Source organism: Dicentrarchus labrax, unplaced genomic scaffold, assembly GCF_905237075.1.
Source record: "Dicentrarchus labrax unplaced genomic scaffold, dlabrax2021, whole genome shotgun sequence".
Classification (NCBI taxonomy): Eukaryota; Metazoa; Chordata; class Actinopteri; family Moronidae; genus Dicentrarchus; species Dicentrarchus labrax.
In genome coordinates this window covers 17,978,968-17,994,457 of record NW_026136723.1, presented here as the reverse complement: position 1 = coordinate 17,994,457, position 15,490 = coordinate 17,978,968, and the positions used below count along the sequence as shown (strand labels likewise).

Here is a 15,490-nt window from a genome sequence, read left to right as displayed (position 1 = left end):
TAAACCAACTTTATCCTACCTGCCCAGGCAGCAAACTGTGGACCAACAATTTTAGCAACTTGCCAGTAGTGTAGCTACTAAAGAGCCAGATATGTTTCTTTACACATGGCAGAAACCAAAGCAGCACTAAATAAAAGAGGAAATATTGGACTTATACGCATCAGGTTGTCAGAGAAAAGAACTCCAAATGAAAGCTTATGTCTGCTTGATTTGTAAATAGGCAATTGTTTGCCAGTAGGGTAGGTGAGGTAAGACACTTTATAAGGTGATAATACAGTATTTGTGTTGTGTGTACAGTTTTCAGCTGTAAAGGAACAGAAATACAATACAGTACAGTATTATTTACAATGCATTGTAGCATTTTATTGTTGCTGTGGGGTGAGTACAAGCTGGCTAAGTTTAACTACTCCAGTTACTGCTGGCTAGTTTAAGCTATAGCAACACATCAAACTTTATAAACTGATGCTGCAGCAAACTAACTTTAGTGAGAAGATAAATGTAGTGGAGTAAAAAAATAAAACTTGTAATGAAGTCAGGTCGAATTAAAGTAAGGCCCTCAAAATTGTTCTTAATTTTAGTACTTGAGTAAGTACACTATCGGTAGAATCCACCTCTGATCAGTGGAACATACAGAAGACACCAGCAAAACAGGTTACGAAGAAATCGAGAGAAAGACAGATGGACAGACTCTTAAGAACAAATGTAGAGTGTAATGTAAATCATATAATGGCTGATAGGGGCTAAGACAGCGTGAATAAAAAGTACAGAGAGAAGGACATAAAGAGAGAAAGACATGCAGACCAAGAGATGGATGGAGTTTAAAATAAATTATGAGATGTTAGCTCCTCCGGTAATTCTGGTGATAACTCTCTCCACGCTATCGCTATAGCAACACCGTGCCCATTCTGCTGCTGGCACGCTGATGGGCCGGCCATTCGTTCAGGCCACGCTGATTGAGCTGTCAACACACACGCACGTACACACACTGTTACAAAGACACACACACACTCTTTGAGACATGCAGATAAATCATTTCTCACGTGCAACTCAAACACACACACACACACACACACACACACACACACAAACACACAAACACACACACACACTTCATCCCTATGTATCTATCAGTTTATAAATTGCAGTGAGCTGTACACAAGAGAAGGTCAAGTGAAGATGCATTGAGAATTAGAGAAACAAGCATCACCTGGGTTCAGTCAGGGGGAACTCAGGCAGCGATCCAGAAGACAGAGAGACAGGGAAACACAGAGAAACAGACAGAGAGACAGACAAGAGGCATATAGGGTTTCCTCTAAGGGGCTTGTACTTGTTCTGACACTCTTACAGCACCTCACGGACATACCCCATTACACACACAAAGAAACACACACACAAACACATCGTGGAATGATTCTTTTACTTGTCCCCTGCCCGCATTTGAAGTCACAATAGCAGCCAGGAGTGTGTTTGTAGGAGTGTGAGTGCTTGAAAGTATGACTCTTCATGAACTGTGTGTGCATTGTATATACAGCGATGTGTGTTTGGATTCATGCCCTTGTGAGTGTTCTCATGTATTTTCACACCTCTCTACTTCACTACTAATTATGTGTGCATGCAAAATACGTGTGACTGTTTGTGCACATCTGCCTGTTTGTAAAATGCGACTATAGGAGCGTTCATGCTCATGTGCTTATGTTTTGTGTGTGTGCGCGCACGGCTGTTAACTGTACGTGTTCCTGCGGCCTGCCGCTGAACAAACTAATTAAGGAACAAACACTGCTTCAAACCAACCAGAAAATTACCTCCCAACTCTAACAGGACGACCCAAGGACAGACAAGCAGGTTCTCTATCACATCCAGTCAGAGCACACAGCCTAATAAAGGCTTGGTTGGTTTATCGAACAACTAGCATGTGTCATTTTGAACACCCCCCTGAGTGTAGCTTCAGAGTTAGTGTTTGTGAGCTTGTGTGACTTTCTGGCACAAGTGTTGACATATAGTACTATTCTCCTATGGATTCACATAGAGAATCTGCTCTCAAACCGCACAGTTGTGCACTTTTATGCTGCTGATCATCCAAATCTAGTTTCATTGCTCGAGCACATATTGGCCATGGTATCTGTTATGTCATTGTGTGATATCTAATGTAAGATCTGTGTTCCCCATGTTTTACTTTATTTTAAAATGGATGTAATTATTACCCAGCTAGTAGTTGGAAGTTGTTGACTTTCAATAGATTTTGAGAGTAAATTGCTGGTGAGTGTCTCTATCAGTCAATACTAGCTAATCCTGTGGTATTTCACAGCCAATAGCTTCCAATTAAGTCCTGCTATCGAGGGAGATGTCACTGACAGTATCAATAGCATCTTTCTGACCTTCTGTTCCTCTTTCTGTTCTGCACTTGAGTCTTCTCTTCTCTTTCTGTCACCAAACTCTTAGAATTGTATTTGTGTCACTTTAAGCTGTTTTTAGTAGACTGCTCCTGTGACCCACAAGGGTTCATTCACATTGCCTACCTGAGCAGCGCGTGTGCAAGTGTTCCATATTTCCAATTACATTATGCTATATTTTGCTGTTGGCTTTTTTTGCTGAGAATCTCTGGCTAAGCGTCACCTAAATGGTTTCATTATAAAGGTAATTGTCTCTCTGTTGTAGTGCTGTGACTCAACAGTGCACAACTGCTGTTGCTAATACCACTGCTAATTCCACAGTCGCCACTAATAAGGACATTGTGTTTTTTCTCTTCACAGTGAAGACATGTGGCAGTAATCTTCAAGGGCCGTCAGGAACCTTTACATCTCCTAACTTCCCAATTCAGTATGAGAGCAACGCACAGTGTGTGTGGATAATTACTGCTTCAAATCCCAATAAGGTAAGTCTCCTTCTCTCCCTCTTTCTGTCTCTGGCTCAAACACACTCTTAAATTCAAATTGTTTTTAATTAACAGATATCGCTCATTAATCGTTTTGGAACTAAAGTGGTAAATAACTATTTGATCTGTTTATTGCTTTAAATTATAACCTAATGTCAACCAAACCAAACCAAACATCAACTGCTCAATCAGTTGTAAAACAAGTATTTTAAAGTATGTCTTTGCAGAATATCTCTCTTCTGGTGCATAGGGCTTTATGCTCCACAACTTATGTGCATGTATTATTATGTGAATGCATATTTGGAGTCCCACTATTTCACGTGTATGCTGCAGTTTCATTATTCCCTGCAAGTATACTGAAGCTATAAAAAGAGAAGTGTTGGGGGTGACGATAATAACTCCCACCAAAAGGGGATCTTAAAGCCTACAGGTGAATGATGGGAAGGAAGTGGGGCTTATAAAATGTTAAATAAGCAATAACAGCATTGGCAGAGCAAGAGTGGGGAGTGCACATCGTCTTAAAGTCCTAATTGTAAAAAGTGTGTCAGATATACAGTATGCTGCAGAGAGACAGTGCGTCATGTTTGAGTGTAGCTCAAGTTGTGTGTCTAAACCAGCTCACAGGCACTTCTCCATTAGAATTTTATGCATTCAGTGTAATTTTTAATTGATATAACACAGCAGTTCTTACAGGCATTTACAAAGTAAGTTTAGCGGCATTTTTACATAATTAAAATGTGCTGATAATAATTCATGTAGGAGGTACTGTAAATTATATGCTAGTCAGAGCATATCAGTGTCTAATTCTGTGTGATTGGTTAATCCTGCAAAGGGGCAGACGATAGGCTGGAGGTTAGATGGATAGTTGCGATTGGTCGCTTTATGTCCCAGGAGAAATCTGATTGGTATTCAGGAGACACATCCTTATTCCACTCAGGGTCACTGTGGTGACCGCTCTGTCGTCAATGGCAACACCTGCGTCAGCACTGTAGGGACACACATACACATATGCGCACAGTCACACGCACACTTATACACTTTCCCATACATGTGTGCTCATAGGCAGTAGGTCTTTAAGCACCCATGAAAATACACACACACTCACACAGTTTTTCGCTTTGTACTTGCTCAAAACCACTGTCTCTCGCTCTCTCTTTCTCTCTCTCTCTCCCCCTTACTCTCACACACAACTGTCTGTGTCACTGCCCAAGGCCTGTGTTTTATGGCCTAGAGCAATACATTCTCTGTTGAAGGCTACAATGTGTATGTGACTGTTGAAGGCTATAGTACTAATGTCCTTCCGTCTGCACCCTGCGTGTGTGTGTGTGTGTGTGTGTGTGTGTGTGTGTGTGTGTGTGTATAAGAAGTTGAAAATGAATGTGTATGTTTTACGTATGTTTATGGATATTGCCAAACAAATTGCCCTACATGAAGACCAGATGAACTTAAGCTACATCAGGTCATTTTTATAGCCCTTTATCTTTAAAGGCTTTACCTTATCATATACTGTAATGTTCCATATGTCATGAGCCATACTGAATCACATGCATGTCTTTTATCACACTACATCATATATACAAGATGTCCTGCATCATACTGAATCATAGATATGTCATGTAATACATTGCCCCACACAGTATACATGTCTTGTACGACACTTCATCAAACTAGAGGTCTTCACGGTACTGTAAATGTGTACGGTATCTGACCTGAAGTGGATGGACATCCATTTAGAACAAACACTGATGCGGTGCCTTAGGGGCTAATACATGTACCACATAAACCACAATCTAACTGGTTCAGCTAATACGGCTGGCCATTCTTTCTTTCCCACTTTGCTCTCGACCTCTAAATAGTAATAATTTAAAAAAGAGACAAACACAGAGACAAACCCATACTTAAACAGACACTTTGGAAATTAGAGCCCAGTCCAAATGGTTTACACAAAGTGCTGCCTTAAGCTGATTTTAAGATAGTACTGCACTTGGCTCTGTTACCTGCAAACTAGTGTGGAAAACTACAGATAAAATAACTTTTAAACGTCAAATTCAAAAATTCACTCATTAAAAGAGTCTTATGTTTCCCTCTTGGAACTGTGGCAATTATTTTTTTCAGTGGCAGAAATGCACATGGAGACAGTAAAAACATGAAAAAAAATTACTGTAGTTAAATTAAGTGTGCAGCGAAAGTCAATGAGAAACTTAATATCCTGCATGGATTGCTTCTGCCTCAACTATATAAAAATAATAACAATCTGTAACATTAAGCCACATCCTAGTAAATAAATTGTTGTGTCTTAATCTCCTAAAGATGCTTATGAAGATTATGTGTTGTTAAAGTCAACCCGACCTGGTCAGAGCTGGTATGCAAATTGTTTTTATAACATATCTGATCTGCATGTCTTTGGAAATATATGACTGTACCCCTGGAATATAGTCACGTTGATCAGTTATAGAGATTGTGTAAAACCCTGCTGTATTCAAGTGGGAGTACCTGTAAAGAAGAACATGGGAGGGCATGTCGATATTTAAATCTAGAATCTGATATTTAAATCAGAATTTAAAGAAGGATGCTTTAAAGTTGGTGGAGCCAAAAGCATTAATCAATCAATCTGAAGGTATACTTTTAAAATAAGTTTTTAAAGTTTAGAACTACTTCAGAGCGTTATGATTTAAAGGAGCAACCTAAGTATTATTATTCTTAGAAGAGCTATACTTAAAGCCAATATCATACATTTTAGTACACATTTATTTAATGAAAAAGGGGGATCAAAGATTATAGAGGCTTTTAATATATTGGAAAATAAATCACATAAATTACTTTATCCATATGCTGACTTTGTAATTATCAGTTTCAAGGTTACAAAAATACACAATTTGGTATACAGACATTGGTCACTTGCCAGTTAAGGCTTTGCTCCCTGTTAGTTTTGAAGGGATTTTCAGTGTATGTAGGTTCAGGTTGGTTCCAGAATTCACATTCCCCGTTCCATGGGTAAAGTGGTGGGGCACCAGGAAATTGTAGATTCAGAGACACATCTAGTGGAGTCAAAGGTAATTTACTAGTTCAAAAGCAGGCTTATGTTGGGCAGGTGGTCGAGGCAAACAAACAGTGGGGAATTGGCAGGTAAACAACAGGTAGCAGGCAAGAACAGAACGAGAGCATCGATGATCTGGCGAACTGCAGTAAAAACCTGTCCTCAATTAGGAGGCTGATGGGGGAGTGAGGGGTAGCTTAGTGGGCGAGTGAGTGGGCAGTTGATCTCCTGAGGCGAGAAGGCAACACGACAAACAAACACACACTGAGACCCGGAAAAGAGCGAGAGTCTGAGGCTGAAAAAAAAGGGTGATGGTGCAAGCACCACAACACTTTCAGAGAAAGGGAATAGTCCCAACTGAGCCGGCCTCTCCCACTAGCAGAACATCTCTTTTTTTTATTGCTTGTACACGTCTCTCCCTATTTCATCCTTTACTCCTTTTCTCTCATTCTCCCTGTCTCATCCCTCTTTTTCTGTCTTTTTTACACTGCCCATCCCTCCTCCTCCCTCACTCCCAGAGGCTCTGTCCTCAGAATTACCCAGATTCTTCATTAAAGAGCTCAGCCTGAAACCATCAAATTACTATGGAGAAAGAGAGAACGCAGAGAGGAGGGGGAGGGCACTTGAGGGGAAAAATCTGTTTTTCACTGTTTCTCCCATATCGCTCTCTCCATTGCACCCATTCTCACACATATTTTACATCTCTCACTGTCTCCTTCTCATACTCTGAAGGTAAAGAGACGCAGGGTTTCTATAGCTCACACTCTATGTCTATGTTAGACCCATTCCTTCTATCCCTCTCTTCCTCTCTGACTGCCTACCCCTCTGCTCCTTCTCTCTCAGGTTAAGTGTTAATGGGGTTCTATAGCTCTCTGATGTTATTGCTTCATTTAGTTTTGGCAGAATGAGCCTTTAGAGCCAATTCATTCTCTCCTGTTCTCATTTAACCTTGGGGGTGGCATGACGGGATGGCCATTACTAGACTTTTCTCTTCTCTTCTCTTCTCTTCTCTTCTCCTCTCTTCTCTTCTCTTCTCTTCTCTCAAAAAACAGACTTTACTATACATCTTTTCATTTTCCCCATCATTTAGTTTCTTCTTTTGCTCTTCCCCTGTTCCCATCTTCTGTGATATCAGCTAGTCAAAGCACTTTCTTCATATCATGTGTTTATGATGCATGAGATAAGATGAAAGTTGTGGTAACATCATTCCTACTATTTTTTTTTACCAGCTGTGTTTTTTTACTAACACAGCTGGACGCACAGCTAGCACATGCAAATGTGATATCTTGCTCTGTTACATGAAATGACAGCATTAAGTATGAACTGGCTTTGCGTCACTTCATGCGCATTTGCATGCACAGTGTAATGCATAACCCATGAATACAAGAAGACCACTGCAGTGCTGCCATGCTGCATATCTAGTTAACACCACTATGACAAACACAGAGGAAAAGTAATACTACAGCTATGACTGAGAAGGGGAAGTTACACATTTGGGTAGGCTTTCTTTGTACTAATTTACAATTATCTTAAGGCCTATAGAAACCAGATGTACACACTGAAGCCATGAGGCAGAAAGACAAAAAAACAACAACAACAAAGCACTGCACTGGCGTCTTTTGCTTGCTGTTAGTCATTAAAATGGCCTGCTTCTGCATCTTCTTGACAGCATGAACAGCGTAGCATTTTTTTCGAGCTCAGGTTAAGAAATGTAATATTTAGAAAAAGAGCATTATGATTCAAATGCATTTTTCACCACAGTAGGTGCAAAGCAACCATAAAAAGCCATGCATAGCCTTTTCCTACAGGTTCCTCTTCTGAGTGGTATCTAAAAAGGAGGCACCTGGTGGATTCAGCTCAATGAAACAAAAGTAGGGGGAAAACACTAAGTTGCTACATACTCCAGCCATCAGTCTTCATCAGCTAAAGCCTGACTCTTCTCACAATGGCACAATTTATACAGTCTAGGCGGAAGCACATTCAAGGGGAGCGGATGGCAGAGGGTTTACTGTAATACTGTCACAGACAATCTATTATTCCCTGGCCCTGTCTGCGCCCTCTTTACATCACTGACTGTGTGGCTCACCAGGTGTTTCAGATATTCCTAAAGTAACTGTATCTTCAAGGTTTCCCTAGATTGTATTATGGTATGGGTAAGGAGGAGCCTCCCCCACCTTATTGTCTCCACGACAACCAAGGGAAGTGCTTTATCAAGCAGAAATCCAATTCTGTCGCCTCATTGGCTAGGAGCCATAGATGGATGGAAAGAAGGAATGCAGCAGCCAATTAGAAAGAAAGAGACGATGAGGGTCACAGTAAGAGAGGGAAAGATAGAGAGAGGCAGGATAGATGGAGGGAGAGAGAGAGAGAGATGGATGTTTCCATGAACACCAACCTATTAGAGGAGAGGAAAAATATGTAGAGTGTTCAGTTTCATCTATCGCGCGCACACACACACACACACACACACACACACACACACACACACACACAGACTACACTTAAAGAGATACAGAACGCACACATAAACACTAAGTCACACTCTGTCAGTAATGAGGTTCCAATCTAAGTTGACTTCAGTACAGCATTCACATTCATAGACACACACATAGGCACAGTGTAATGTAGTTATATTCTAGCTGTGTTTAATGCTGTGTGAACAGTGCTGATATGGCATTAGGGTTCTCTGTAAAGGACATATACAAGGAGTTAGATAGACAAGTTTGTCTGGTCTGTTTCCACCACAGTACCAAAGAAGGCTACATGGTCTCAATTACATAGCCAACAAACTAAACCACATCACCAGCCATCATTTCCAGCAGGTTACATCATATGACACGCTCAGTAACTGCTCATCTTTTATTTTATTTATTCAGCAGATTTTTGGGGATTTCTTGATGCTTTCATTTTCATCACCCTGTTTTGTTAAGGCTCCCTTTTAATCATTTTATAGGCCAGGGTTCATTTTCTGCATTTTTGGCAAAAGAGCAGTGTTGAGGAAGTAATCCCCAGTGCATGTTCAAATGTAAGCCAAATACCAACCAAGGCAAAGTTTCTCTTTCCAGACAGGCAGATGAATGGCAGCTGTAGTAGCGCAGCGTCGAATCACGGTTGTGGCTTAATATGAACCTTTAGGACTTTTTTCCAGTAGTAAAGCACTGTCTGAAGTTCTTCATTAAATGCAGGGCTGGTGTAAAAACTACATTCATGAAACCACATGACATGAAGCAGAACCATAGGGATTTGTTTGATAGCATGTAAAACACACAAATACATATATTTTCTTCTCAAATTATAATTTTGATGAGCTCAAAAGACTAGTTCAACCAGCACATCGCTTTTATGATTATGGACTGCTTTGGGGGACAGCGATGTGCTCTGCTGCTAGTTCATGAGAATCAGAAGATTAAGTCACCTGTACAGCTAAACTGTCATAGTAAAACTATAACATAAGATAATATTTTCTAGTGCACATTTGTATTATTTGCTTTAGTGTTAGCACCAACAGGATAACTACCGAAGGAGCTTGTTATTGCAACAGGTATGTGCAACATGGTATTACACTTTAACAATCATAATGATTCAATCTTTAAATTCAGGGTTTGGTCTTGCCTGTAAATAAAACATGTAAAACATACTTTACATATACTGGTGTACATTATTTATTGTCAGACCTGCTGTTGTGTTGAAAGCCTGTTTGGGCTTATAAGAATATTGTGATAAGTGTGAAAATGGTGACTATGTAATCACAGAAATAGACACATTAATCTCCACAAAGCTGTGCCTGTCTGTATAAGCGAGTGTGTTACTGTGTGTGCTTAAGTGCTGTTGTGTCTTTATGCATGCGTGTGCTTGCCAAAGAGAGTTTAGCAGGTTTGTAGGTGATTCTTTAATCCAGTCTGCTGGCTTACATGCTGATAAGACTGAGTCAGCATTGTGGGCAGATCACTGCTTCATCTTTGCAGCCCCCCCACCCAATTTAACCATTCACTTCAGGTGATGGTAGTGTTGGTGCTTTCAAGTTTTCCAATTTATTTTGGTAGGGCTACATCAGCTGTTGAATCTCATGTAATGTCATACAAAAATGTAAGTCTGCTTCTGCTGCCACAAGCATAACTGACCAAGCTTTTTGATGTGAAAGAAATAAAAAAAAGAAATGCCAACAGATAAGCAGTTAAACAGCAGGTGAGTGGAAAAGCATGGCCACTGTTTTGTGTGCTCAGTTTTTCATTTGCTCCCTCTTTTTTACAGATTGAATGGTTAAGGTCATGGTGAGGATAAGCTGTTTATACTTAACATTTGCACAAGTGGTATCATGTCCCCAGGTATTCAGGTTGCAGAAAGTAAAGGAAAAGATTATGATGTCTGACTCAAACAGAATGTTTTGAATACAGACTATAAACAGATGCACATATATAAGAAGATATGGATATTCACGTACATATTCTCCCTGTTAACACACCAGCATACAGGGGAGTCAGACCTGTAGGATGTTTTTGAAGTCCTGCAGCAGAATATTGAATCTGGAAATCGGAAAATTCCTCACAAGGAAAGAGGAAGAGGAGGAAGGATAGGCAGAGTGAGGTTTCAGTCTTCCCCTGAGGGTCAAGCGAGAATTCTAGTTTGAAATATTCTAACACTGTACATTGCTAGCATCAAAGATGTGCTCATTATTACCCCCCATTCCTCTCTGTTGCCTCCTTCTTCTCTCCTCCCTTCTTCCATCTGCCTCCATCTTCTTCCTTCTCTTTATCTACTCTTCCCTCTCTGCCCCTCTCATCCTTTTTTTACTTTCTTCTTCCTCTCCCCTCTCTCCTTTTCTCTCTTCTCCTCTGCCAAATGTGTTTCTCTCTGGTCTTAGATGAAACAGAAAGTGTTGGTTTAATAATTCCTGATCAGAGTTTTGAGCTGTGCGCTGATTCTCCCAGCTTCGAGTGCAGCGCAGGAGGTGTTCTTCGTCTCTTCCTAGTCCTCCTTGCAACACTGAATGAAATCAAACCACATTGTGTGATGCATTGATGAATTCTAATGATTCACCTTTGGTCATGTATAATTCCATGAGAGGGCAAATGTGTCTTTGATATGGTCGTAGGTGAAAATCTAAACAGCTGTGGAGCATATGCTGGTTTTGATTGGGGTCAGTGGTGGTATGGATGTAGTTATGCCATTATTTTTGTAATTTCGAATAATTTATTTTGCCCCGCCTTCAATTTGTAATGGCCTAAAAGTTATTATTTCTGTAACTCTATACTCTATGGTATCGGTGCATTTACCCCAGCCTGTTTAGCCTGCATATTTCAGAGAATGGCGAAGCTAAACTGGCCTATATATTGAGAAAAAAGGTAATTATACAAGGAAAATAAAATTGTAATCTCTCTAAAAAGTCATAATATTAGGAGGAAAATGTTTTTTTTTAAAGACCGAAGTTGTAATATTGTAGACATCATAGCCCAGTTCTACATCCTTTGAACTGGTTCTTAAACTGGGATCAATACATATTCCTATAAACTCTATATACTCCAAAGTTCTTAAGTCTCTAATGTTTTGTCTTTGGATTGACTTTGACTGGGTTGAGCTTGTGAAACTGACATGTATGTGTCTGTGTTTTTGTGTGTTTGCTTTAGGTAATCCAGATCAACTTTGAAGAGTTTGACCTGGAGATAGCCTATGATACTCTGACTATAGGAGATGGAGGAGAGGTGGGAGATCCTACGACAATACTACAGGTGTAAGTATCACAGTTACAGATCTGTTACAGTTACAGTTAAATAAGTTTTCTGTTGGAAATAGGTATCATTGATAGGTTTGACATGTTGTCATACCAGGCTGATTATGGCAACAAAACAGCTTCATCAAAGTAATGTTGTTAGATAAACTCCTTGAAGATTAATGTAATAACTTTCAGAAAATGCGCTGCCTTAAGATTGCAGATTGTGCAACACAATGACCAGCTGCTCACGTGAGCAGCACCGTTGATCAAGCGCTTCATAACAGTTAACGTGTTCTACATAAAGTTTAAATTATCAAAGCAAAAAGTTCTACCAAGTTTTCTTCTTGTACTTGTTTCATTATGCTGCCAGCTAGCCTGAAATCCTTCCATCTTCTTTGTCGCATATTAGACAGATCGTAAAACAGCAGTCAGCATTATGTGTGCTCCACTTAAAAAGATGAAGTGTTCTTGAATTTTGAAAATGCACTGCAGTGCCCAAAAGGATAACAGATGCAAAGTGGATGATTTCAATTCACTTTGGAGTCGGTCACTGTTTAACTTTCCTGCCTAAAAGCCGCTGGCAGTATGAAAAAAAAAGCTGGATAGTATGAATGTACTCTGAGCAATTTGCTTTCCTGCAGGAGCATCCTGCAAAACCATAGCAAACCAAACCAATTCATTCAACTCCAGTGCAGTACGCTCCAGTAATTTGTTCACACTCAGAGCAGCACTTGAGAATTTGATTATGGCTATGATTGCAATGATGAAAATTATACTTTTTATAATGGTAATTATGATGACAATGATTTAATAGTAATGCATTTTCTGCCCCAGCCTATCAGGTAGTTTTGTTCCTGATCTGATAGTCAGCATGACTCACCAGATGTGGCTTCACCTACAGTCAGATGAGAGTGTCGGATCTATAGGATTTAAGATCAACTATAAAGGTAAGAAATTAGTATGTTTTTGTGTGAAAGAAAAAGAGATGATGGATGGGAAAATGCTTTTTGGGGTGATTTTGCATTACTAGCCCAAAATCACTTCATAATCCAGCTCTGTGCCTGGGGGCTTGGGTATGACCAGTGGCTGATGCTGTGTTATATTTGCTAAATTTAGAAAACTTAAGATATTGCTATGTAACTTACATTACCAAGTCAATTCACTTACCTTTTACTTTTCACTAATTTTGTTACTGTAATGGCATGATTTAGCTTGTCACCATAGACTGTATCATAAATGGCGGACGGAGCCGCCGGGACATCACCCATAGGTTTTTGAAGAGCTGTTATGAAGCTCAAAGTGTGGTACCTGGCTAATCCAACAATGAGCAGAGACGTGGAACGTGATTGCAGCTGAGGCGGGCCTAATGAAGCTTAGTTGCTGAAACCAGCCACTTGAAACAGCACCCACCTGTTAATCAAAGCAACCACGGCCTCAATCACACATAACTTTAAGCCTTAATATAATTTAACCAGGTACGTTATGAACCACGCTGTAAATATGTTTATTTCTGCCATTGTAATATGGGGGATTATGAAGATCGACTCACTTTGCACCCAGCCTCGAGTGGCCGTTCAAGGAGCTGCAGTTTTTGTTACTGTTGAGCAAACCTACATAGTCTCACTTTAAATATAAACACCCTGGAAAACTCAAACAAATAATATGTATTGGACACGGAACAACTTGAAGGAATTACATTTACCAAGAGCTGCTAAAATACACAAATGAATGAATTTCTTTCATTGATTGATTTTTTTATGAAAAAGATATCCACATCTCTGGTTGGTGCCTGTGTATGTGATATGTATGGTGTGGATGAGAGGGCCAGAGGCAGCGCTATCTTGTCTTAAACCCCAAGAAGCTCCACAGATCATCACAGGTCAATCCCCAATCAGTCAGCATCAGAACAAGTAGTGATCAACCCGGGTGCATGTCTTCCAGTCAGATTAGTCGAAGGATGATCCTACTGCCTCTGGCATTTTGGGATGCATATTGGGTTAGATTTTTATATGAAGGATTTGCCCTTGTGGTCTAATTTCACTTGGAATTTATTTTTTCACTTGGAAAAGGCAAATTTTCTTGGTCAGACAAAAAAAAAAATCCAAATTATAGATTCTATTTTAGGGCATGTTCTTCAGCTTTCAAGTGTCAATTTCCTTTATTTTCTGTTTTAAATAAATGTTTCTCTAGCAACGCCTGACCTTCATATTAATATCAATTAAAAGCAGTTTTTATCTGTTGTGTCGATACAACTACTGCTGTACTAAAATATTAACCTTTCCAGAGTTCTCTATTTGATAGATGTACTGTGAATTTGATTACAGTCCATGAAACACAGAGAGGTGAGCCTTGCTGCAGAAATGAACTTTGTGTGCCTCATTTGGGTGTCATCATCTGTGGATTTATCGTCGTAATGAGGTCACAGTGTTGAGTCTGGTAATGCAGTGAGTTCCAGAAGTGATGGGACAATGACACATTGTTTTTATATATCCTTGCCCTTTACAGTCCTTGAATTTGAGTTTGAAGTTCAAATGATACAGTCACTAAATGGCAATTACAAGAAGAGAGAGTCCAATTCAATTGAAGGTTTTTTGTGTTTTGTTTTTTGTTGTGCATTATGTGTGCGCTTAATGTCTGTATTGTACAAAGTTATTCAAATAGAATAAACCACAAATCTTTCCCTCTTAAAGGAGCTCTCACACTATAGTCTTCCTGTTTGATTTATTTTGTAGTAGTAGTATGAGCTATAATCAGTTCCAAACCTTGCAATATTTTTAAACATATGATTAGATAAAGAACTGTAACTTGAATTTATAAAGTGCATCTGCTAAGGAACTGCACAGTAACCGCACAGATGCTCATTCCTTTTTCATGAGTAATTTCCCCATGGATATCAATAGAAAAATTAATGGAGAAAACCACCATTTAAATGCATCCATGCTTATAATAATACTCCACTGTGCGAGCATGGTTGTTCTATGTGCTTTTATTTGCAGGGATTTAGCTGTCTATATTCACTACAGTAGGTATATTCAATATCATTTTAACACTGAATAATACATTCATGCCTTATTCATCCTACCAGCATAAGCAAATGCCGGAAAAATGGTGTGTAGGTGTTCATTAGATTGGCTGGATGATATTTTAGGCGTGTCACAGATATACTGGTGTATAACTACATGTTGACTGATGAGTAACAAGACATTTTAGTACAGAAGAAGAAGTAAGAGATATGTTTGCCATAAATTTAGTAACGGTATCGCCATTACATACATAGTTTGTTAACCAACCCAGAGGTTTACTTTTCAACTATAAAAGTTCATATTATAAAAAGTATTTACCATACTAACAAAATTTTGAGATTCTTATTTTATGTGTTTAAATAATATTGGCCAAAACATTACTTATTATTTATAAACTCTCAAATATTATGTCCAGTATTGCCTTTGCTCTATTATTCTGTAATAATCCAGTGCCATAATGTATCTACCTAGAGTAACAAGAAAGAAAAAGAAAGAAACTGGAGAAAAAAATCACCTGGATGTATATATATCCCTAAATTTGACTTTGTTACTCAAAACCAAATACCCTGAAAAGTTCTACCAATAGTCAGTGCAAAATAAAGATAAATGTGTTTGTCTCAGAGTGCCTGCTCCATCACCCACAAGATTTACTATAAAGGTGGATGCCTGTGGTATTAGTGGGTGGCTGCGTGAGATGTATGTGTGTTTTTGAGCGAGAAAAAGGGAAAGAGACGCAGTGTGTGTGTTTGTGTGCGTGTGTGTATACCACATCCCATAGACCTTGGCTATGAAATATAAACATTATCAGTAACTCTAGCCTTGCTGCAAAGTCACCGATGCAATGCACA

General features: G+C 39.3%; 1 protein-coding gene across 5 annotated transcripts in view; it reads left to right on the top strand.

Annotated features, from left to right (window-relative positions):
- csmd3b (CUB and Sushi multiple domains 3b) overlaps positions 1 to 15,490 on the top strand; it is a 346,262-nt gene that overhangs the window by 237,299 nt on the left and 93,473 nt on the right. For all 5 annotated transcript variants that reach the window (XM_051389946.1, XM_051389945.1, XM_051389942.1 and 2 more), the window contains exons 11-13: positions 2,751 to 2,872; positions 11,534 to 11,637; positions 12,454 to 12,566. In XM_051389946.1, the coding sequence (XP_051245906.1) occupies positions 2,751 to 2,872; positions 11,534 to 11,637; positions 12,454 to 12,566 (339 nt within the window). The remainder of the gene's footprint in view (positions 1 to 2,750; positions 2,873 to 11,533; positions 11,638 to 12,453; positions 12,567 to 15,490) is intronic.